The sequence below is a fragment of the Sinocyclocheilus anshuiensis genome, unplaced genomic scaffold (genome assembly GCF_001515605.1).
Source record: "Sinocyclocheilus anshuiensis isolate Anshui unplaced genomic scaffold, SAMN03320099.WGS_v1.1 scaffold862, whole genome shotgun sequence".
NCBI lineage: Eukaryota > Metazoa > Chordata > Actinopteri > Cypriniformes > Cyprinidae > Sinocyclocheilus > Sinocyclocheilus anshuiensis.
Window position 1 is genome coordinate 41,108 of NW_015539882.1, and position 23,717 is coordinate 64,824.

A 23,717-nucleotide genomic window follows, 5' to 3' on the forward strand; every position below is an offset into this window, starting at 1 on the left:
TATATACATATACATATACATATATATACATATACATATACATATATATATACATATACATACACACATGCTCAACTCAAGTCTATTATTGCATATGCATATAAACAAGCTGAGATCACATACAGAGAAATATAGGGTTACAAAAAGAGGAAGAAACATTAACTGCAGATGTAGGCTTAATGATATTTGTTTCTTAGTTCGTTTTTTTTTTTTACTGGTTTTATGACTAGAGATAAAGTATGTCTTTCTATGTAGCTGTCATGCCACAATGGTATTGTTCAACCCAACAGACTACACAAGTAGTGCACAGGTAAAATATTTATTTTATTACTCTACACACAGTCCAAATACTTTTAGTCTTGGTAAGTTGTTTACCATAACTTTGTTAGATAAATTCTGTCAGAAAGTTGAATACGTATATACTGCTCATACGGTTGAAACGGCTGCATTCAATTGTTTGCGTGCCAACCAATAACAAACTGTTTTTGTTTGAAATGTTTTGATCATGACACCCTACAATGGATCAGACAAACATACTTTTCAGATGATGCATACATACATAACTATTTCTCCCTAATTTCAATTCATTTTAAGGTATAAAAGGTCAATTAAAACAAAATCTTGAACAACAACAAACAGAAGTAATTAGGGCTGCCATGTCTGCATTTCAAAATGTAATAAAAGACTAAAACAAGTTGTTCAACTGATGTACAAAATGCATCAAACACTAAGCACAAAAAAATATATGTGAAGTGCTCACAATTCAGGGAACCTGTTACCACATCTTAAATAAATGTATGGTTGCGAGTTAAAATTCTAATTTATTCTGCCAACAGTATTTGGATGAGTTTGGGGGAGTTTAGAATAAAGTCAAAATGTTTCGAGAATAAAGTCGAAATGTTTCGAGAATATATTGTCGAAACATTTCGACTTTATTCTCGTAGTATTCCGACTTTATTATCGTAATTTCGACTTTATTCTCAAAATATTATGACTTTAATCTCGTAATCTTAGATTTTTTTTTTTATTTATTTACGTGGCACTAAAACGCCGTCGTATAAAATGAGTGATGCAGTCACATTATTATTAAGCCAACACATTATTTTTTAGTGTATACATTCTGTGTACTCCCTCATGAGTCTCCCATATGTCTACACCATCTGATCAACTGATAATATTTACACTCACTGTTTGAAAGTGCTTTTTATGAAATTATCATGACATCATGCCTGCCAAAATGTTAACCATCCCTTAACATTACTCACCTGCAAATTAGCACAGTGCACAATAAAGTATGGCCTAACACACATACTGTACTGTGCTGCACCCTAGAGGCACATACTGCAAAGTACAGTATCAACGACTACGTTAACATAAACCCTATAATATAATCAAGGCAGTACTGTTGGAGCTCATGTAAACAATACTGTAATTATATTAATGTAATAATGCTCATAATTAAATTAACCATAAATGCAGTCAAGTCACACTTAACGTCTAACGTTAGTTTATCACTTATAGGCCATACTGCACATCAATGTTAGCTTCGAGCTAGTTTTTTTCCCTGCTGAAAAACACATTAAATCAGCCTAAACTGGTTTGTATGGTCACAACTGCTCTCTCTGTCTGATTAAACAGGTCTAATGGCTGGACTTAATGGGGTTTTGCCCAAATTCATCTAGTCGGGCTGGGAGAACCTAGCCAACAAGCAGTTTTTTTTTCTTTTAAATTGAAATAGCCAAACAATAAACATTGTAGTTACTTATATTGTAGCTAGATACACTATAATTTATTGAATGTTATTCCTCACCAGGATTTTTAATTTACTCCCTCCTCTGCTGATGACAACCTTTTTCGAAGGGTAGGGCTATTAAAAGTCCAAAACATGCCTTTTACACTTTCCTTGGGTTCAAGGTACAATATGGGTCTGTTCCAATCGTCCGCTGGTTCCCTGCAAACAGCGAACTTAAAATAAAAGTACACATGACGATCTTCTCAAGCGAAAATCCGCGTCCTCATCCAAAAATGCGCTACAAATGACTGAGGAAACAACACCGCTTTACGACGGAAGCCGAAAGAGGCGACGCGTTACAATGTCTTTCTTGTTTTCTGGCCATCTTAACATAACATGAGTTGTTTTCTCGGAATGTCCGCTTAAATTTCTTACGAAAAATCTATACGCCACTCACCATTTCTTAGCCGCAAGACATTTAATTTCTCCTACAACACCAATGCAGACGTCCCGGTGTTACAATATATTCGGTTCCTGAAATATTTGGTTCCAATGGGTGGCGCAGGAGTGAATATTCATTAGTTTCCATATTGTGGGCGTGTCCTTGAGACAACGCACAAACAAATGGACCTGAAAATATTAGTGCACGCTTTTCAAACAGCTTCTTGTTTAATGGATTTATTCGAAAACATAATGAAGTTTCAATGTTTAAGCATTAAAGCATTAACTGCAACAGTGTCAAAACAATGCATAGTTTGTGTAATATGATAAATCGTCTATGAACTGTTTTGCCTGATTGATTACAGGCACACGTCGCAAACAATAAGCGAATAACCTATGCTAAGCTCGGCTAATATAGTTTTTTACTCTTTGATGTGTTTAGCTTTTTATATTTCATTTGTGGGGCTTTAATTTTTGTTTGAATAGTTTGATATAGTTGTCATTGGAGACCATTACTGCGGTGTGTGTATAGCCTACATGAAACAAACCTCTACAAATGTATCTGTGGCCAAATAACATGTATATAAGATAGCCTGGTGTTAGTATCCTGTGTCATTCTTTCTTTCATGATCTTTTTTTTAATAGCCAATATTTCCCAGCCTCCACAGCCCCATCAGTAACTATATTAACACCAAACTACACATTTTCCTGTTTGTTTTTTGTTTTTTTATATATTATACTGGATATCATGTGGAATTATAATTAAAGTCAGACACATATTTTCTATAATTTTATTTTACTTTTTTTTTTTAAAACATCAGCATTTTTCCACATACACCTGTTTGGGAATCTCCAAGTACTAATAGATTATAATATATAGTATAAGTCCACCCAAAAATAACAACTCTTGTCATCATTTACCCGTTTAAAATCAGTATGAACAAAAAACAGATACATTTTTCAAAGTATCTTCTACAGAAGAATGAGTCATACAACCTTGAAACAACATTAGTGTTATTTTTTTATTTTTGAATGAACTGTCCCTTTAAAATGGACCTACAAAAGCATATGTCATGTTTTTCTTTATTGTATTTAGTTAACAGTCAAATACAGAGCATTGCTTAACAGTATGATTATGTATGATTAGGGAATCTGAGAAAGAACTACTACTACTATTATAATAATAAACATCATATATAAGCATAAATCGTATCTGTTCTTTGACCGCAGCAATTTTATTTCAGAATATGGTACACAGTACCATAACATGTTGATATCAGACCATAGTCCCATTTCGCTTGAGTTTAACATGTTCTGCCACGACAGAACTATTATTGGAGATTCAATCCTTATCTACTTAAAGACCCAGCTTTTGAAAAATACATTAATGCTAAATTGGATGATTTCTTTAGAAATAATGACAATGGCCAAGTCTCCGATTCCATTTTAAGGGATGCTCTTAAGGCAGTCATAAGGGGTCATATTATTTCTTACGAAACTGCTAATAAGAAAAATAGTAATAGCAGGCTTTTAATAATCGAAAATGTATTAACAACATTAGAAAGGGAATACAAAAAATATGGGTTGCAACAAGATTATAATAAGATACTGAATTTAAAATATGAATATAATTTGATTCTAGGCAAAAGAGTCGAGAATCTCTTACTTAAATTGAAACAAAAACAATTTGAACTGGGTGATAAGCCAGAAACTTCATTTGCAAGAAGACAATTAAGGGGTGAACAAGCAAAGCAAACCATTCACCAAATTAAATCAAAAACAGCTTAGATTGTAACCAGTCCAGAAGAAATTAATGAATCTTTTAGGGATTTTTATTCAGATCTTTATTCCTCAAAATGCAAAGTTAGTCAAGACGATTATGATTCTTTCTTCGATAATCTCAACCTTCCCCAATTAGATGAAATTGCAAAAGAGGACCTAGAAGGCTCAATTTCCGAAGCAGACATCCTAGAGGCCATCAAGTCTTTTCCGTCTGGCAAAGCACCAGGCCCCGATGGCTTTGAATGTGAATTTTCTTTTATTGAGAATGATTAATGACTCATATAAAAATGGTAGACTCCCCAATTCATTATAATGAGGCCAATATTTGTGTTCTATTAAAGAAAGGAAAAGACAACGACCTGGCCAATTACAGTCCTATATCGCTTCTCAACTTTGATCAGAAGGTGTTAACAAAAATATTGGCAAACAGACTTGGACAACATACAGTATCTCAACAATAGTACACCCAGACCAAACTGGGTTTATACCAGGTCGCTTTTCCTTTTGCAAAGTTCGTCTTCTACTTAACATCCTATATAAGGATTAACGAAGCCTCAGGTGCAATCATCTCACTAGATGCCCAAAAGGCGTTTGATCAAACAGAGTGGCCATTCATGCTAAATTGAACACTTTGGGTTTGGGAGTCGTTTCATCAAATGGGTAAAAATCTTATATTTATGTCCTCGTTCATCCATTCTGACAAACTCTAACAAATCTAACCCATTTGAATTGTGTCGAGGAGTTAGGCAAGGAGATCCTCTTTCCCCTCTCCTTTTTGATATTGCGTTGGAACCACTAGCCATAGGGATTAGAAGTCACCCACATATACATGGAATAAAGATTGGAAATTATGAAGCTTTCGTTAGTCTATATGCTGATGATCTATTAATATATCTTTCTGATCCAGCCAAATCAGTTCCCCATTTGCTTGATTATATCAATGCCTTTGGAAAAATCTCTGGGTATACTATTAACTGGTCCAAAAGTGAGTTTATGTCACTTGCTAGACACACAAATCACAGCCAGGTTGGTCCCTTGCTTTTTAAAATAGTCGAAGACCATTTTACATACCTTGGCATTGAGGTTCCAAAAAACCCTAAGCAAATATTTAAATTAAACTTCTTAGCCAGGATTGACAAATTAAAAGAAAATATAGAGCGGTGGAGGATCCTTCCGTTATCTGATTGGCAAAATTAATGCAATTAAAAGGGTCACTTTACCACAGTTCCTATACCTTTTTTAAAACTTGCCTATCTATATACCTGTATCTTTTTTCAAGCTTTTAGATTCAATCATCATACCATTTATTTGGGCTTACAAGACCCCCCGAATAGCAAAAACGCACGTACAGAAACCCACACAGATGGGAGGCCTAGGGCTCCCGGTGTTTGAACTTTATTATTGGGCAGCAAATGCTAGGGTTTATTTTACTGGCAGAGGGGTATTCCCGGTGAAACTTTCTCTGTGGCTGATCCCCTATGGCTTAGCATTGAGGCACTGTCTCTAACTACATCTTGTCTCCCAGTTTTACTTTTTCTAAAGTGTCTCCCTCATCAAAACTAATTGGGACTAATTTAAAGGCACAATATGTAAGATATTTTTATTAAAATATCCAAAAACCACTAGAACAGTGTTATATATTTTGCTGACTTGTGTACTTACATTATCCCAAATGTTTTGAAGAATGTTTAAATCCAGAGAAATAAGCAATTTTAACTAGTGACATGGACCGTGTCCATAGTGTCATTGTGCCGCCTGCCAATGACGTCATACACCCTTGATTTCCGGTTTCATGGAAACACCAAAGATGCTTTAATATGTTGTGCGATTTATTAGACAGGTGACGACCGCACAGAGTAGCATTATAACAGAACTTTCAAACGTATCTAGTATGATAAACAGCGCTGCTTTACCCCACATACGCACGACCGGAAGGAGCGAAAGCGCTAAAGTGTGGCATAATAAAATCTCCGCTGCTTTCGAGCCGTGTGTCACTCTTGTCTCTCATTAGCAATTGCTTCAGTGGCCTCGTTTCGCTTCGGCGGCTTTCCGCCTCACTCTGCTTCATACTACGATGTTAATAAATCTTTAATACATTAGCTTATCCATAAACATGATTTCTGCCTGAGTCCCGTCGGATTGCATCGGCTGTGGGGATATCGGCTGTGGGGATGAAGACGACAACTCCCATGATTCCACACTCAGTCACGGCGTCATCAAACTACGCATTTGTTTCATTGTTTGTTTTGAACACCTCTAGCAGTGAAAACTTACATATTGTACCTTTAATAATTAAAAATTCAATACACATATTAAATCAAATAAGCAAACATGTTAAATCACCTGACGTGTCTGTCCTCACACCCATAGCGAACAATCACGTTTAAACCCTCTCAGTTAGACCGAGGTTTTATTGTATGGAAAAACAAAGGCCTGAGGTCTATTGGGAATCTTTATATAGATGGTAAATTTGCATCGTTTAGTCAGTTGCAATCTGCATTTAATCTCCCAGGCTCCAATTGTTTTCGGTACATGCAAGCGAGACATTATGTTCAAACGGTCATTCCATGTTCTACTGACAAACCAAAATCTAATACATTTGAGCAATGTTTTTTGGTAAATCCAAGCTCTAGACACCTGATTTCACGCTGTGTTAATGCTTTCCAACTGCCTGTGAGCACAAACTATAAAAGAAGCCTGCTAAGGACTTTGATGAAGAAGTGCCCAATGAAACCTGGAATGAAAGTATAAAATGATTCAAGACTGCTCAATAAATGCGAGGCACAGGTTGATTCAGTTTAATCCATAGATTGTATTATTCCAAAACTAAATTAAGTAAAATATTCAATTCTATTTCCCCAGTTAGCGACAGATGCAAAATAAACAAGTGTTACTGGTCACACGTTTTGGTTTTGTCCTAAATTGTTCAATTTTTGGACTGCCATATTTGATTTTTTTTTTTCAAATGTTTTTCAAAAGGAGGTTAAGCCACACTGTCTTGCAATTCTTGGATATTCTGAGACATTAAACACTCTTCCAAATTCCCTTCAATGACCTCTACTGATGGGCATGACTTGCAAAAATAGCAATACTTTTAAGCTGGAAATCTTCAGACTCTCCATGTTTCAAAGCTTGGTTGGGTGAATTGTTTCATGTCATACAACTGGAGAGGATACGTTCCTTGGAGCCCAAATCTCATTGCCAATGTCAAACTGTATGGCAAAGCTTTTATGTATTTCCTCAAAACTGAATAATGTCTTGTTCTCACTGTAACAATAGAATTTACTCTAATAGCCGAATTGAATTTTATGATTAGTCTATGCTTTGCTTATGTTAGACGTTCTACACTTGTTATTATTTGTCAAAACTTTAATCATTTAAGCTAAGATGTCAAATGTGGCATTTAGCTCAACCGTAGCTGTCACAATACTGCACGTGTTGCTGCTATCTATGCACTGTTTAGCAAGACTTTCATACAGGACACTGGTTTGTTTAATTAAATGATCACAAGGAGGTTGCTGTTTTATATTGGTATTTTTGCCAGATATTCTTTCATTCTTAAATTCTTAAATTGACATGCAGTATAGTAATAAGTATACGTTATATATTATTCATGTGAGGGCCAACAGAGGGAGACAGAGAACAGAGAATAAAGTCATAGACAAGCATTTTCCTGAAATCGAGAGAAATAATGAAGGATCTTGCTGTTCTCCATTGCTTTTCTTCCTTAGATCAGCAGCTTAAAAATATCTTTCTAAAACAGAACAATAACTATTTCTTCTTACTCAAGTCTTGTCTCCTGAATTTTTATGCTATTCATGTCTGCCTGTCCTGCCTTGAAGAATAATGGAGACAGCTAATTACACAACAGTGGCCATAAACCAGGAACTTTTTAGCAGTGGATTAAACTCAATACTCATTCGCACTTAGTGTTAATATTTTATCAACATAATGTGGTGTATTTTATACATTTAGCTCCTGTATAGTTTAAAATAGAAGTAGAATAGAATAGAAATAGTCAGACGTTGAATTTCTGTACAACCATGCTTTTTAAGCTGTCTAATGGAAGCTAAATTGAGAAGTAAAACTAAAGTTGAGGAAATTCCCTGCTAAAATATAGGAATGTAATTTAATTCTCATAATACGTAAGTTCATTGAATGATATTTTAAAATGTTAAAATTCACACCCATACCATTGCCCTTACATAGCAACCTTCTGATAAAGGGATATTGGGTTAAGGTGTCTTCACAAAAGCATGCTATGAGTGAATTCTGCTCTGATGCTGTGGTCCATTTATAGTATATTCGCCCACTAAACCTTCTCAAGTAATGCCAAGAACAATGTGGTAGAAAGGGAAATAAATAAATAAATAAAACTACACGTCCTTGTGTCATTAATCTATGTGGTGAAATAGAGGGTTGTTTTTCTTGGCACTGTAGAATTACAAATCGTCACTTATGGATTATTACACCCTCAAATCCAAATGCAAGCTATCAATTTCATTGCTCTAGTTCATGTGCATCCACACCAAAGCTCCTAATTTGTGTTGTGTGCCCAGTATTGAGCATTGAAGGAACATCAGCAGCCTGTTTACTCTGTACCTCATGGATATTTTGGACCTGTCCCTGGAGATGGAGCTCAGAGTGTTCTTTTTTCCTGGTCAGAAAATTCATTATTCAAGGTGTGTAAACCCTCCATCTGCTGCCTGCCTGGCTTAAACGCTGCACTGTCCATCTGAGCCAGTGGAAATGTTTAACTCCATCACCTAACTGTAGCAGCGCCGCAAACATCAGACACGTACATAAATTCAGCATCACCTGTTCATGATCTGATACTTTTCCCTCCAAAAACATCAAGACTAGGTAACAAATCTGATATATACATTAAAAACATGCCATTGTCTTGATACATAACCAAAAGCTACAGTATTAACATGATAAATAGCCAATAAACATGGCATTATCTTGATTCATAACCAAAAGCTACAGTATTAACATGGTAAATGTCAAGTAAACACGGCATTACCTTGATTCATATTCAAAAACCATTGTATTACCATAGTATGTGTATAAAAAAGTGGTATTACTGAGTATTACTATGATACCAAGTCCAACATGAATGACTGAATGAATGAATGAGGCATTTATATAGTGCTTCATTGTGTATTGCTGTACACCCAAAGCGCTTTACAATCATATGAGGGGGTCTCTCCTCAACCACCACCGGTGTGCAGCATCCACTTGGATGATGTGACGGCAGCCACAGGACAACGGTGCCAGTGCACTCACCACACACCAGCTACAGGTGGAGAGGAGAGAGAGTGATAGAGCCAATTCAATGGATGGGGATTATTAGGAGGCCACACAGACCACAGGGTGAGCACTCCCTGCTGGCCTCACTTACAGCTCTTCCAACAGCAACCTAGTTTTCCCAGGAGGTCTCCCATCCAGGTACTAACCAGGCTCAACCCTGCTTAGCTTCAGTGGGAGACCAGTCTTGGGCTACAGGGTGATATGGTTGTGGCACATGATATCAGAAAATTCATTTTCAAAATATCAAAATGCATAATATTACCTTGGTACATGTCCAAAAACATGGTTATACTTTGTATTTTTCCATAAATGTATATATAAAAATTGTTAGAATATATATTTTATAATTTATAATATATAATACATAAATGTTTTTGTTGTTGTTGGACATGTACCAAAATAATACTATGTTTTTTGGATTTTGTACCATGGTAAACCATGTTTTATTTTTGTTATGTGTTTAATGCCATGTTTTTAGATATGTACCAATATAATACCAAATTTTTGGACATGTACCATGGTTTTTGAATATGAACCAACATCATGTTTTTTTTTTTACATTTACCATGTTAATACTGCTGTTTTTGGATATGACAGTGAACAACACTGAAGTGACGTGTGGCCAAGTATGGTGACACATACTCAGAATTTGTACACTGCATTTAACCCATCCAAGTGCACACACACGCACACACGGAGCAGTGGGCAGCCATTTTTTCCTGCAACGCCCGGGGAGCAGTTGGGGGTTCGGTGCCTTGCTCAAGGGTCTCACCTCAGTCGTGGTATTGAGGGCAGAAGAGAGCACTGGACATTCACTCCCTCCACCTACAATCCCTGCTGGACCTGAGACTCAAACCCACAACCTTCGGGTTACCAGTCCTTTCTAACCATTAGTCGTCGACTGCCCCAATAAACATATGTATCAAGATAATGCCATAGTTTTTATATGTACCAAGCAAATACCACAATTTTTGGACATTTACCATAGCACTGTATTCTTTAAAGTACCTTTGAGTACCATGTAAAAAAAAACAGCATAATTATCAAACCTTCTGTACAACCAATATGTTTTTCCAGCTAACTCCAGCTGCTCATTTGAGGAAAAAAAATAAGACAAAACAAAAGGTAGCAGTTACTGTATTGCAATGTTTTGGACATGTACTATCGTAATACTGTAATTTTTGTGTATGTACCAAGGTAATACCTTTGTATTAGGTTTTACATTTAAAACATTTACATTTATTTTGTATTAGCCTAAAAGTTTTGGACATTTTCCATGGTAATACCATGGCATTCTTTAAAGTACCTTTGAGTACCATGTAAAAAACAGCATAGAAATATGGTAATCATTCTGTACCACGGAATATATCAAGGTACCACAGTATTACCGTCTGATACTATCATGGTTCCCAACCCAGCATTTTTGTATTGGTAAACAAATGCCATATCCACAGTTATAAATAGTATACACATGTTTGTTGTTTTTGGATTTGACCTTTTTGGGGCATCAATATCAACATATAAACTCCTGACCGACCTGGGCACGTACGTCCACTCAGAAAAGAACAGCTTCTCTGTGAGAGGTTTCTGTTACAGCAGGAGGTATCGATGAGGCTAGAGGAGAACGGGACAGTTAATAGTCTACAATCGTCCTGACTGATGAACAGAAGGAACTTCTCACTGTGCGGTGACATTGACAAGCAGAGGACTAACTGATAAGTACAGCTGTTCCTAATGGACAACATGTTTTCAAAGACTCCTAGACGCTGTATGTGTGAACAGGGGTCAGTGACCGGTCATAGCATCCCAAAAGGTCATTTCTATCTCTCCAAAGCTCACCCAGCTACAAAAACCAGTAAGTGATTTAGACAGTGTACATTTGAAATGCCTGTCTATTTCCATCCAGTGCAAGGATTCTGAAAGCAGATTTGCAGTTCCCAAGAGTATAGTGTGTGGAGGTTTCCACTTCACTGGCTTTCGAGAACACAGGTCCAACTGTAGCCACTCGTTGGTCGCCACATCCACAGGCTGACAACTCGCCTCTTGTCACACAGGATTGGATGCATGTCATTTCGGCCTAATACCCATGCCAAATGATTTAGCTGAGGCACTGATAAGTCAACAGCACTGATAAGTCGGGACGAATCATGATGGATCAATGCCAAAGTGAAGCATCTGGAGATTCTTCGGGTGAAGGGATAGGGCACAGGTGTTAATTAGAAAGTCAAACATTTGAGGTTGTCTAATGTAGGCAAATAACTTTTACTTTACTAATTTTCTTAAAAGTTGCGACACAAGAATATATTAGCACAACTTTTAATCGATGGCCTCATGGGCAGTGTGTTGACATGTAGTCCCGTTGCGCTTCGGGTGTCTTGTGTTCGAGTCCCAGCTCGTGGACCTTTCCCGATCCCATCCCCCCTCTCTCTCTCACTTTGCTTCCTGTCTTTACTACTTTTCTATCAAATACGTGTTGACATGTAGTCCCGTTGCGCTTCGGGTGTCTTGTGTTCGAGTCCCGGCTCGTGGACCTTTCCCGATCCCATCCCCCCTCTCTCTCTCACTTTGCTTCCTGTCTTTACTACTTTTCTATCAAATAAAACGCAAAAACAAAAAAATCCCCTGACAAAATTGTGGCTCTTAACTTGCTTATTTTGCATTTTCTGAAGAAAATATGGGTTGTGCGTGCACTCACTACCACAATGTAGTTTGGTGTGTGTGGTCGCCAGGGCATTGCTATGCAGTTGCTAAGGTGCTCTGAGTGCTTAACTGGGTGGTTGCTAGGTTGTTAGTACCAGGTCGATTCAAGCTGTTCTGGGTGGCTATCAGGTGTCTAAATATTAGACACATTAAGTTACTTTTTATTTTACCTGTATATTATCTTAAAGCTTCCGCCAGGAAGTAAAACTATTAAAAATATATTTTTAAAGGAATAGTTCACCCCAAAATAAAAATTTGCTGAAAATTTACTCACACTCAGCCATTCTATAAAGTTATAAATAGAATTCTACTGCATTACATCGGTTGCTCACCAATGGATCCTCTGCAATGAATGGGTGCCGTCAGAATCAGAGTTCAAACAGCTGATAAAAAAAAACACATCACAATAATCCACAAGTTACATTTTTTAAAGCAAAAGCCTGCATGTTTGTACTAAACAAATCCATCACTAATTTGTTTTTAACTTAAACAAAATGGTTCTGGCTAAAATACGAGTCCTCTGTCCATAATATTGCTTTCTCCAGCGAGTCGTTATGTCTGAATTAGGAGAGAAATATGAACAATTAAAGCACCGTTTACAAGCGAAAGTCCAAAACAGTTCTAAACAAATATATCAGTGGATTTTGATGTGAGAGGACAACAGAGGATGGAGTTTTTATGGATTATGGACTCATATTTAAACTACAGTTTAAAGTTAAAACACCCTGGTTTTGTTTCTTACAAACATGCAGCTTTTCGCTTCACAAGACTTTAACAGATGGACTGGAGTTGTGTGGATTACTTGTGGACTATTGTGATGTTTTTATCATCTGATGGCACCCATTCACTGCATAGGATCCATTGTAAAGCAAGTGATGTAAAGCTACATTTCTCCAAACTTGTTCTGATGAAGAAACAAACTCATCTACATCTTGGATGGCCTGAGGGTGAGTAAATAAAAATACCTGAAAATGAGAAATGTCGTGTTAAAAAAAGTTGAAGTACTAAAATTACTAAAACTTAATAATTAATTAAATCTAAACAGAAATAATAGAAAAATAAAAATGACAAAAGTACATAATTACAAAACTAAAACTACAATTAAAATAAAAACACTGAACATAAAGAAAATAAAAGCTAATTAAAAATTAATAAATAATACTGATATAACACTGATGTGATTGGGCAAAAATTATTATTTAATTGCATGAATTTGTATGTTAACAAATGTTGCTAATGAGCATGGGGCAAGAGGACTGGAACATTTCTGCCATGGCACTGTGCCATCCTTTATTCCCTAGACTGTACACTACCATGTCCATGAAAACCCAAAGGCCTCATCTTCATCCAAACAACTGTTACACTGAAAGCTGCGAAACTCCATAATCAGGCTGCGTGAATTACCGTGAAATTTCATTTGTGACATTCTGTCAGTTCAATCGTTGATGGCACATGTAAACGTTGCATGAAGAAACAGCGCTTTGTAAATGACTTGTAAGAACAGTGTGAATGTGGAGGCCAGCGGCCTGAAAACGAGTTGTTACTCCCTGTTACTTTTTTGCTGTGCCTCCAAGGAGAAGCATGTTCACTCCTTTTGAGGATACAGGAAGGCGATAAGACAACAGACAGCAATAGAACAGGAAATGAATCAAAACAACATCATCTGTGTGTGATATCATCAGTGTTGATGGTGAAGCTGATCTGTTGATCGGCAAGGGAGAAGTGTAATCGTATTTCACTGGTCTGTTTTTAGCATCTCATTTATTATTCCCAAGACCCACGATCATAAAAACAAACCCTACCAATCTTATCTACATTGCACTAGCAAATTATTTTGGCGTATTGAATCATTTCAATTAGCGCAGTATAAACTGAATATGTGCTGAAAATTAAATTAAAATTAAATCAGCTGCATTAATGGTGCTAAAAAAGAGTCACTACACAATTGCAAATAAAGATTATTGGAGTGCGTTTTACAAGAAAATACCATTTTAGTCTTTCTACTTCAAATTTTGCATTTGATTCACTGTTACGGTTTCTTTGTAATAATTGTGAAATTTACTAGCAATTTCTGACTGAAAATTGTTTCTACACCATTTTTTCAGTGTACCAATCAAATGCACAAACATACTAAATACAATTTAAAAACAACTTTCACATTTACTGAAAAATCTCAATACAGTTTACAAGAAACATTCAGCAAAAATGTAAGAACTGCAAAAACTGAGAACAATTTTCCAATTAAACATTGCAGATGGTTAATATAATAAACAAGAAGTGCACAACATTATGGCCTCTGTTTGAACATATTTTTTTACATCATAAATGCATCTAACACAGCAGATCCTTCACAAACCATGGTCATCTTTCAAAATGAAGGCATACTGTCATCCTCCTTCAATATTTAATTCAAACAACCCACAATTCCTTTCTGCCAGCTCTAATTAAAGCTTTATCTTTTCTTCTGATAACGATGCTGAATGCCCCTGCCCATGGCATCTGTGTCACTTTAAATGAATGCTACCTCGCACGTGGTGTCCCGGGGACCTCTCGTTCTTCAGGCCTGGCTGTAAGAGATTCGATCTCCTCTCCAACCCATTGTGAAGTCTCTGGACTGCAGTTCCCAGAATCTGTTTGCCAAGCACAGCTCACACTGAAATGTCACTATCATACGCCCTCACACTCGCTGTTTTGTCAGTTCACTTGACCTAAATCAGCGTCCAACTGTCTACTGGATTAATTATCTGTTTTTCAGTTGAATGAAAAGAGCACAGACAGCAGGATTCATTGCAGTGTACAATTCCCCAACCTCCCTGACAATGTGAGGCAGAGCAACACAAAAGCAAAAATAATCAAAAACGCCATCAACACCTTCTATTGAAATTACTGATCAGTGGGATATGAAATAAAAGAGTTTGCGGAGTAATAATAGCGAGTCGTGGTTTGGTTTATCACACATCTTTTTTTGTGGGCAAACTATATATTTATGCCACATATTTGTCATTTCATTCATAAGACTATACTGAATCTCCTCACATAATGAATTACATTCACATGCTATATACATATCTTGGAAAAAGTATAATCTTGTATCTCAGTTCATGCTTTTTCATACTGTGGCTTTTCTTCAAGGTATAAAAGATGAAGAAAAAAAATCCTAGTGGTCGAATAATGACAAAGTGGCATTATGTAATGTTGCAGATGCAAGAACAGATCAATATCAGTGCAATAATTTTTGCTTTTTCTTACAATCACCGCTTTTCTTTTGAGTGTACGACTGTCTTTTCAGTTTCTACATGTATCTGAAATAAGACATATTCTTCTGAAATGAGTCCCATGCTAGTGTGGACACCTCTGGCTGTAATGTCTTTTATAAAACCTCACATTTGAGTTTGTTTGGCATAGAGGTGACCCACTTCTTGCATTCATCCAAGACACTTTCTTGGTGAGTTTTCATGTGTTGATAGCATGGTTTCTTTGTAATAATTGTGAAATTTACTAGCAATTTCTGACTGAAAATTGTTTCTACACCACATTTTTTCAGTGTACCAATCAAATGCACAAACATACTAAATACAATTTAAAAACAACTTTCAAATTTTTTTTCACAATTTCCTCCATGAACGTCTAAGGAAATAGCTGTGGGCCTTAAGTAGCATTTACATAACACTATTATATAATCTGACCCTAATGCAATGAAAGAGTTTACAAAAAGCAATATATATGTCATCTGCATTCAATAAAAAAAACGGAATTGCAGTTTTTAATGCCACCAATACTATCCCACTCACAGAGATTTGGTTTAATGTGCTATTTTGGTGGTTTATAGCAAATTTTGCAAGATTTTGCATTGTATAGGCCTACTGAAATACAGCGCTGTGCCTCAGAGATGCTGAATCCTTATCGTGTCTCCTGCATGTCAATCTCATGCTTCAGGAAGCCTCATCCTCTTCAGCGTAAAGCTTTTGAAAAATACTGAGTTGTTAGCTGGGGGGGGTGAAGTAAGAGCGTGATTCATATAGCGCTGCTTCTGGATGTCTCACACCACGGTGGTCTCGGTCTGTAGGAAAGACTGGGCTCTGGAGTTCCGATGGAATTGGGCCATGTTTTCTGTGCCGTTCCGGGATATGGATGAACTGTGTAGACGATAGTCACGACTGATGTAACGCTTTAAACGCAAACTCCGCCACTTCCTCTTGAGTTCGCTCTGGACCTGCAAAGCAGCCAAGTATAACATCCATTAGCATTAGCATTAGCTTTAGCACAGAAACACACAGGGTGGCAAGTCGACATGAAATCAAGATTGAACCCATTTATGCTCAAAATATGTTTCTAGTTTTATTTTAATTGATTCAGGGCACTATTATTGCAAACATAACAAATGTTTGTTTGTAATCTTTCATCAAAATGTAATTATACTTGCTCTGCATCAGAAAAAAACTTGTTTTCATGCCTTTCCTTTTAATCACTTGTCACACTCTAAAAAATGCTGGGTTGTTTCAACCCAATGTTGGGTCAAATATGGACTAACCCAACTGTTGGGTTTAATTTTGGTTACATTTTTAAATTAACTTTTTAACCCAACAGTTCGGTTAGTCCATATTTGACCCAACATTGGTTTGAAACAACCCAGCATTTTTTAGAGTGCATACAGAGGGAATTTTTGCAAGACCCCAAAAATTCATCCTACATGTCTATCTCCTTCAACATCCTTTTTCACTCAGAAATATGTCACATTACAGAAGTAAAATAGGTTGTGAATATTTCATGTTGATTTGAACTAGGAAGGAAAACCACTGCTCTGTTCCAAAACCTAGTGAGCTGCCTGAGGAGGCATTTAAGGCATCATATGCACAGAAATTAAGAGTGTTCTAACTTTATCATACTGCCTAGTAAATTGCTTGTTTTGACCAAATTCTAAGGAAGCACTGTATGTATCCTTAATAGAGATGACAATGCCAGAATGCAAATAAAGGATGGCAGATGGGGTGAAAACAAAAATGCTGATTTTAAATAAAAATGTCATCTGATACTCAAAAGCATTGTCAAAAATGTTCAGTGTAACAAAAATTATTTTACTCAATGTGTGGGTGTATTTTTGTATTTTTTTAGTACTATTTGTGTTGCTGCTTATGTAAAGTTTTTTAAATTGCTAACTTATGAGATTCTATTACAGTTAGGATGCAGTAAGCAGCTCACTAGGTTTTGGAATAGAGCTAAAGTGAGATGCATCAATGATCAATAAAATTGCAGACTAACCTCACTATTCAAAAAACAGTACAAAATCGCAACCACCAAGCCCTGTGAAAGGAATACAGAGAGTTAATGTGGTACAACACTGATAAAGCATCACAAATCATTCTAAAGTTTGGAGTCGATAAGATTTTGTAATGTTATTCAAAAAGCAATGATATTGTGATTATTACAAAATAAATTACTAAAATAAAATTACAATTCAATTACAGTATTATAATTTAAAGTAACTGTTTATATTAACATTGTTTATATTAATTTATATTATTAATATTTTACAATTCCGATGAGAGCAAAGCTGAATTTTCAGCCATTACTCCAGTCTTCAGTGTAATATTTTTGTAGAAACCATGATACATTTTTTCAAGACACTTTGATGAATAGAAAGTTCAAAAAAGCAGCATTTATTCTGAATATAATTTTTTTTAAATCTAGATTAATTAAAATCTAATTGTTTATCTTAAATAATCTTACTGACTTCAAACTGTGGAGCTTTTGTGAAAGTTTAAGAAGATATATATATAATCACTAGTCATACATTTAGGCATATTCTCACCTGAAAAGATCCCAGACCAAGGTCAAAGAATATTTTATAGTTTTCCATCTCTCCATTTTCTTCTATGATGTAAACGAAAACAACATAGTTGATGCCAAACAGAGGGATCAAGAGAAGTGTGGACTTGGCCAACCTCCTGAAAAGAGAAAGAAGAGTAACAGGATTTGAACGGAGTGATGAGAGGGACCCCTACTGTTATGATAGCATGGCAATTTTTGTCAAATAGACAGTATATTTTCAAGCACACAATGGAGAGCTCCAACCTGAAATCTCAAAGGGAAAAGCGCATCATGGGAGAGCCATCAAATAGAGCACAGCCTCTCATGCATTAGCGACAGGGCACTCAAACGCAGAACGTGCCACTCTCAGCAGAATAAAAACTCAAGATTGCTACAAATCGCAGCATAAATATTTCACCCCCATTTCAATGCATACACATTTAGCAATGCTCAATAGATAGTGGAAGACCTGGATAAAAATGGACAGCAGCCATCCATTTCCAACCATTTTCTGAAATTCATGCTAGAATGCAACTCCTGGTAAATTTAAAAGGGAGATCTCAGCTATGACCTGAATAGCATGTAAGAGGGTTCAATCATGGTGCCTGATGCCATGTTTGCAGAATAAAATATTAGTTGGCATTCATTTGCAATACCTGTACTGGGACTGATCGTTTCCACCGACATCAGGACACCTCAGTTTCTGGACCAGGATTCGAATGATGCTGATGAACAGAATAAAGTTCAACTGTAGAACACAGAAGGGAAGAGAAAAAGATTTTAAATCATTCCTCTTTTATACAATGACATTATCCAGACTAAACATTACCACTGTTGACTGGATCTGACACAAGAACTTCTCAAAACATTCTGTAAGACTTGAAACAGATTACAGGATTATTGCACACACTGTGACACAACGTCTTAAAGGAACCAAAAATGAAAATTCTCACCATTTATTCACCCTTTTAAGTCATTCTAAACCTATATGATTTGAATTTTGTCCATAAAATGAAACTCAAATAGATCCAGTGTTGACACCAGTGACGTTCATTGTATGGGCAAATGTATCTTCAATATGTTCCACAGATGTAAGTCATACCAGTTTGGAATGACATGATGACAAAATGTTCATTTTTGGCTGAATTATCCCTTTTAGGAGTTGATCTGGCATTTAAAATGACACTAGAAACACTAATGTCATTCAAGTTAATAAAATGTATGCCTCGCACCAAAAGCTGTTTTGGATTTAGTCTGCCAAATGCATAACTTCAAATGTAAATTGATAATCTCCAATTTCCATCTTGTTTGAATCCATCAGACAGATAGTAGAAACAAAAGAGGCCACTTGTTTCTGTTCCTCATAATTAATCCCGCCATAAAACTTAAATCAAAACAAACAGAACATCTTGGCCAAAGCTTCATCTACCATGGCATTCTGGGTAGCAGAGAAATGTAGTTACACAGTAGCATAGTGTGCAGAGCTCTGTGAGAGAGTTATCTAAACACACCAGAACTGAGCACGTTTGCCAGAAAAACTTATGTTTTATTATTATTATTGCATTCCTAGGCTCTGGAGGGCTGAGGAACAGGGACATTTTGACCTGGATGCGTTCGAGCAAAGCTGTCAAACACAGCCATCATGCTGTCCAAAGACATTTGATCTCTTGCAGGTGAGTGTTTACAAAATGGAAATGGCACAGCGGACAAAAGAGAGAGTCTTGGCATGTGTGCTGAGAGAGGCACTTGTGACAGTGCGTTTTCTCGCTCATCCTGACATGCCTGCGCTCACGTCCCATCCAGGACATGGAAACTGTTCGTGAGACTCAGCACATCCCCGTGTCTGCTTTGCTGGCAGAATCCCTCACTGCCTGACATAATGCATACAGTATGAGGCTGGTCTCAGTGTTTATAATAGCTGGTGTGAGGTTATACTCACAATGACAGATGCCATGATTGGCCAGTTAATCACCCGCCAGGGAATCGGGGCATCATTTCTCTCCCAGCATCTGTTATGAGGAGTCATCAAAGAGTTACAAGTGCTTTCATAACAGTGGTAGCAAATGGGAATGCGTTTCATCTTCTTCTGCCTCATTTTAATCTCTCAGGTTTAAATATCCGCTATTAAGAGTCTCATGTGAGCTCTGTCACTGTCTGATTATGCTCAACTACTCACCCTGTGTCCTCGAGGTAAATCCTACACACAATCCATGAAATCACAAACACGGTGGGGAATCCTGGAAGAAGAAGAGGGAATGATCAAATATCAAGAGACTTAGTGGTCACATTCATTCATGCATGCATAATCAATGTAAATATAGGCTTCAGACAGAGTCAGACGGACAGACAGACAGACAGAGTCGGACGGACGGATGGACAGACGGACGGACGAACGGACAGACAGACAGACAGACAGACAGACAGACAGACAGACAGACAGAATGTGATGTTAGGAAATAGCATCTTTGCTCGGACACCTGCTGAGAAATTGTTACTTCAGTTTCCTGTTGGGATGTGGGCCACTATCTCTAAACACAAGTAAAGCCGGAGAGGAAATGCTGGTAAACAGAACATGATTAAAGAGGCCATGTTAGTTGTCACTGTCATGATGAAAGAGAAGCTTAATGAGGTGTTGATATGATGAGTCTAGCAAGCCACACCCAAGCCTGTCCTCTAGAAATGAATGAAGATTCTGCTCTCCTTTCTCTCGCCTGGAAACTCCAGGGACACAACAAACTACAAAGACATACTAATACATAATGTAAGACAAACAGACTGAACAAGACCGATGGCACGTCATCTAGTTCCCTATGCTGTTTTTCCTCTGAGTAGTGAGTGACATCTATTCAGAAGTGTTTGAATAAATTAAGGAAGAGACATTCAATGCTACACCGTGAAGAGGTGTGTGTTCTCAAATGATTTTCTATGCACACATGTGTTCGTGTCAGATAAGATGAAAGCTAAAGCATCAAATGCAGTGGGAAGTGGAAAATCTCTAGGCTTTAGACTCAAATAATCCTTTATTTACTCAAATACCTGCTTATAGGTGAAAACACTGACATGAAGAGCTTTAAAAGACAGAAAGTGATTCTGAAAAGTAACAATTGGTTTTGGAAAACGGAAACAGCTTAAAAAGGTCAGTGTTTCTAATGAAGACTTACCCCAGCCAATGAGGAGGTAAATGATGAAGTGTCTGTTCTCAGAGAAGATGACCATCAGTAGAGTATGTAGGTAAAGCCCTTCCACCAGCAACCAGTAGAAGTTTGCCATGATGAAGTAGTTGAAGATGATCAGGCTGGCCTTGCAACCAATCTAAACACAAGCACAGAGAACTTCAATGTGCGCTATATGTGTCTCAGAAATGCCAAAAACTGTGACAAACAAACGTGAGTACAGATTTGGGTTTTTAGGGTCTGTAGTGACAGAAATAACCAACTTTTAAAACCGATGAAGCATAAAATGTGTTTAGTTGACTATGCATGTTTTAAGAAACTGGCTTAGCTCAGTTCAGACCCTTAAAGGTGAAGTGTGTAATTTTTTCAATGTTAGAATACTATCTCAAATCCCACTTTAATGTATGCAGACAGCTCAAAGTAAACCATTTGTAGGTGAACAAACATTTCTGTTTGTTTGAGGCTTCTGGTAGGACAACTTCTGGTTGAACCAATGCTGTGAGGAATGGGAATGGCATTACTTGTTTGAGCAAACAATGGAAGACTAACTGACATGGTGTTGAGAAGCAATGATTATTTTTATGTCTTTTTGTGTCACTAATTGAGCAGAAATTATAAAATAATGTTTCTTCAAAAGTTTGGGGTCGGTAAGATTTTGAAATGTTTTTGAAAGAAGCAACTTATGTTCACTACATTAATTTGATCAAAAATACAGTAAAAATATATATATATTTTATACATTTTAAAGGGTAATTTGTTTCTATGATGGCAAAGCTGAATTTTCAGCAGCTAATTTAATATGCTCATTTGATGCTCATGAAACAATGGAAGGACATACCCATTTTTTTTATAAAAAAATGAGAGAATTGCTGACACAATCAGACTTTGTTTCTCAGAATTGTGAGATATAAACTCAGAATTCTTTTTTCTCACAGATTCAAGTTTACATTTCAGAATTCTGAGTTTACAATTCTGTTTTTTCTTGGTTTCTGCCATGAAATAAAAATAAAAAAGGTAATTGCGAGCTTATATCTCACAATTCTGACCTTTCTTCTCAGAATTACGAGTTTATAAGCAATTGCTTAATATTTATGTGAAAATCTTGATACATTTTTTTGGTTTCTTTGACGAATAGAAAGTTCAAAAGAACAGCATTTACTTAAAATAGAAAACATTAAAAGTCTTTACTGTCACTTTTGATTTATTTAAACCATCCCTTTCTGAATTAAATTATTTTTTTTATTTTTTTTTACTTTTTAAATATAAATGTACATTTCAACATTAAATTATATTAATTTGCTTGTGGATCTTCTGGATGGATGGATTCACTCACCAGTGATGGCTGCTTTGTACATTCTACATTCTCGTGGGAAAACAGAATGGCATCTTTGACAAGCACAGCGATGGCCCTCAGTATGAACGAGAAGAACAGGTTCAGATGGATGTAGTTCCTGGTGCAGTGGAGTTTTCTGTTGGAGCAAGACAGACCTGTAAATAAACATGGCCTCTTTTCTATTTTAATTGTGCTTATGGTTAGTTTGTGAGAAAAATGCAGAGAGTCTTAAGCACTGTTCCATTCATCACATCTCCAGACAACTTCTTCAATTAATAATTTCATTCCAGCTAGATAAACACTATCGGGTAAAAACCAAGCGCCAAGCATAATGTTTATCCTCAATGCCAAAATTTTTTAAATATAGTCATTCAGAAGCCTGCCAAATTCAACAATTACAATTAATATAAGGCAGGCTCATACATCCATACAAAGTGTAGAGTAATAAAAAGCAGACACAACTACTGGAACTATTTAAGGCTCCGTTTCAGACCTGAACAGACAGAGGATGGTGCTGCCGGTGATGAGTGCGATGAGAGAGAGGCTGTGTCCGAGTGTGTAAAGGGCCTTCATCACCGTGTAGAAAACAAGCTGGACAGAAAGAGAAACCAAATTTGAGAAACGCTTTGTATTTGCAATATTTTATTTTTAGTGGGGTTAAGACACCCCACATAAAATTCAGCTATTCCCCCAAGAGATCTAAACCATTATGCTCTATTGCTCCACTAACAAAAAATAAATGAATAAATAAAATAAAAGTTATATGATAAAAATTATTACAAAAATTGTGATTATTGTCTAAATCACTATGGCAAAAATCACTCAATAACATGTCTAAATTTGACTAGTCCAATCGTGCTGCACATTCCTCAGAACATTTACATCCTGTCATCACCAGCCCACGCTTCTGATGCATAAAAATCATACCTTTTTTTTCTAGCAGAACAAATGTCAAAGCTGCCATTTCCATACAACAGAAATGCATGGTTAAAACTGGCATTCCAGTTGCAATTTTATTTGGTTTATTTAAAAACAAAAGTATACTATATATTTGGGTCTCATTTCATTTACATAAAAATAATACAATATAATATAGTTCATATAATTGGGTATATGAACTAATTTCAAGTTAAACAAAATCTATATCCCAGACTATCCAAACTTCCATATACTGTATACAAAATAAGTAGTAAAAAAAAAGTACTGAAAGTAGTAAAGAATCCCCCTTTGGCCATGTTTTATCTTACCTACTTGTTTGAACTCCTATCAATGCAACAACGTTTTTGTATATAATCATCACTTTTTTTTTTTAAATGTCAGCAGCACTGTTGCTATATTAAAGGGGTCATATGATGCGATTTAAATTGTATAAATAGGCGTCAAAAAAACTGACGACAGCCATGACGTCACTACCGGTGCGACTATAGTATAAATA

General features: G+C 36.4%; 1 protein-coding gene and 1 long non-coding RNA gene across 2 annotated transcripts in view; both read right to left on the bottom strand.

The window, feature by feature from the left end:
• LOC107685432 (uncharacterized) overlaps positions 1–2,264 on the bottom strand; it is an 18,874-nt gene extending 16,610 nt beyond the window's left edge. The window contains exon 1 of the long non-coding RNA XR_001633953.1: positions 2,190–2,264. This is a non-coding gene — a long non-coding RNA (uncharacterized LOC107685432). The remainder of the gene's footprint in view (positions 1–2,189) is intronic.
• A 13,267-nt stretch (positions 2,265–15,531) lies between these two features.
• The window catches only part of LOC107685459 (vasoactive intestinal polypeptide receptor 2-like), a 37,453-nt gene continuing 29,267 nt past the window's right edge, over positions 15,532–23,717 (bottom strand). The window contains exons 6-14 of the mRNA XM_016482051.1: positions 22,776–22,873; positions 22,283–22,418; positions 20,938–21,088; positions 19,953–20,013; positions 19,716–19,785; positions 18,433–18,524; positions 17,778–17,913; positions 17,228–17,269; positions 15,532–16,181 (exon numbers count right to left, since the gene is read on the bottom strand). Coding sequence (XP_016337537.1) covers positions 16,008–16,181; positions 17,228–17,269; positions 17,778–17,913; positions 18,433–18,524; positions 19,716–19,785; positions 19,953–20,013; positions 20,938–21,088; positions 22,283–22,418; positions 22,776–22,873 — 960 coding nt within the window. The 3' untranslated portion in view covers positions 15,532–16,007. The remainder of the gene's footprint in view (positions 16,182–17,227; positions 17,270–17,777; positions 17,914–18,432; positions 18,525–19,715; positions 19,786–19,952; positions 20,014–20,937; positions 21,089–22,282; positions 22,419–22,775; positions 22,874–23,717) is intronic.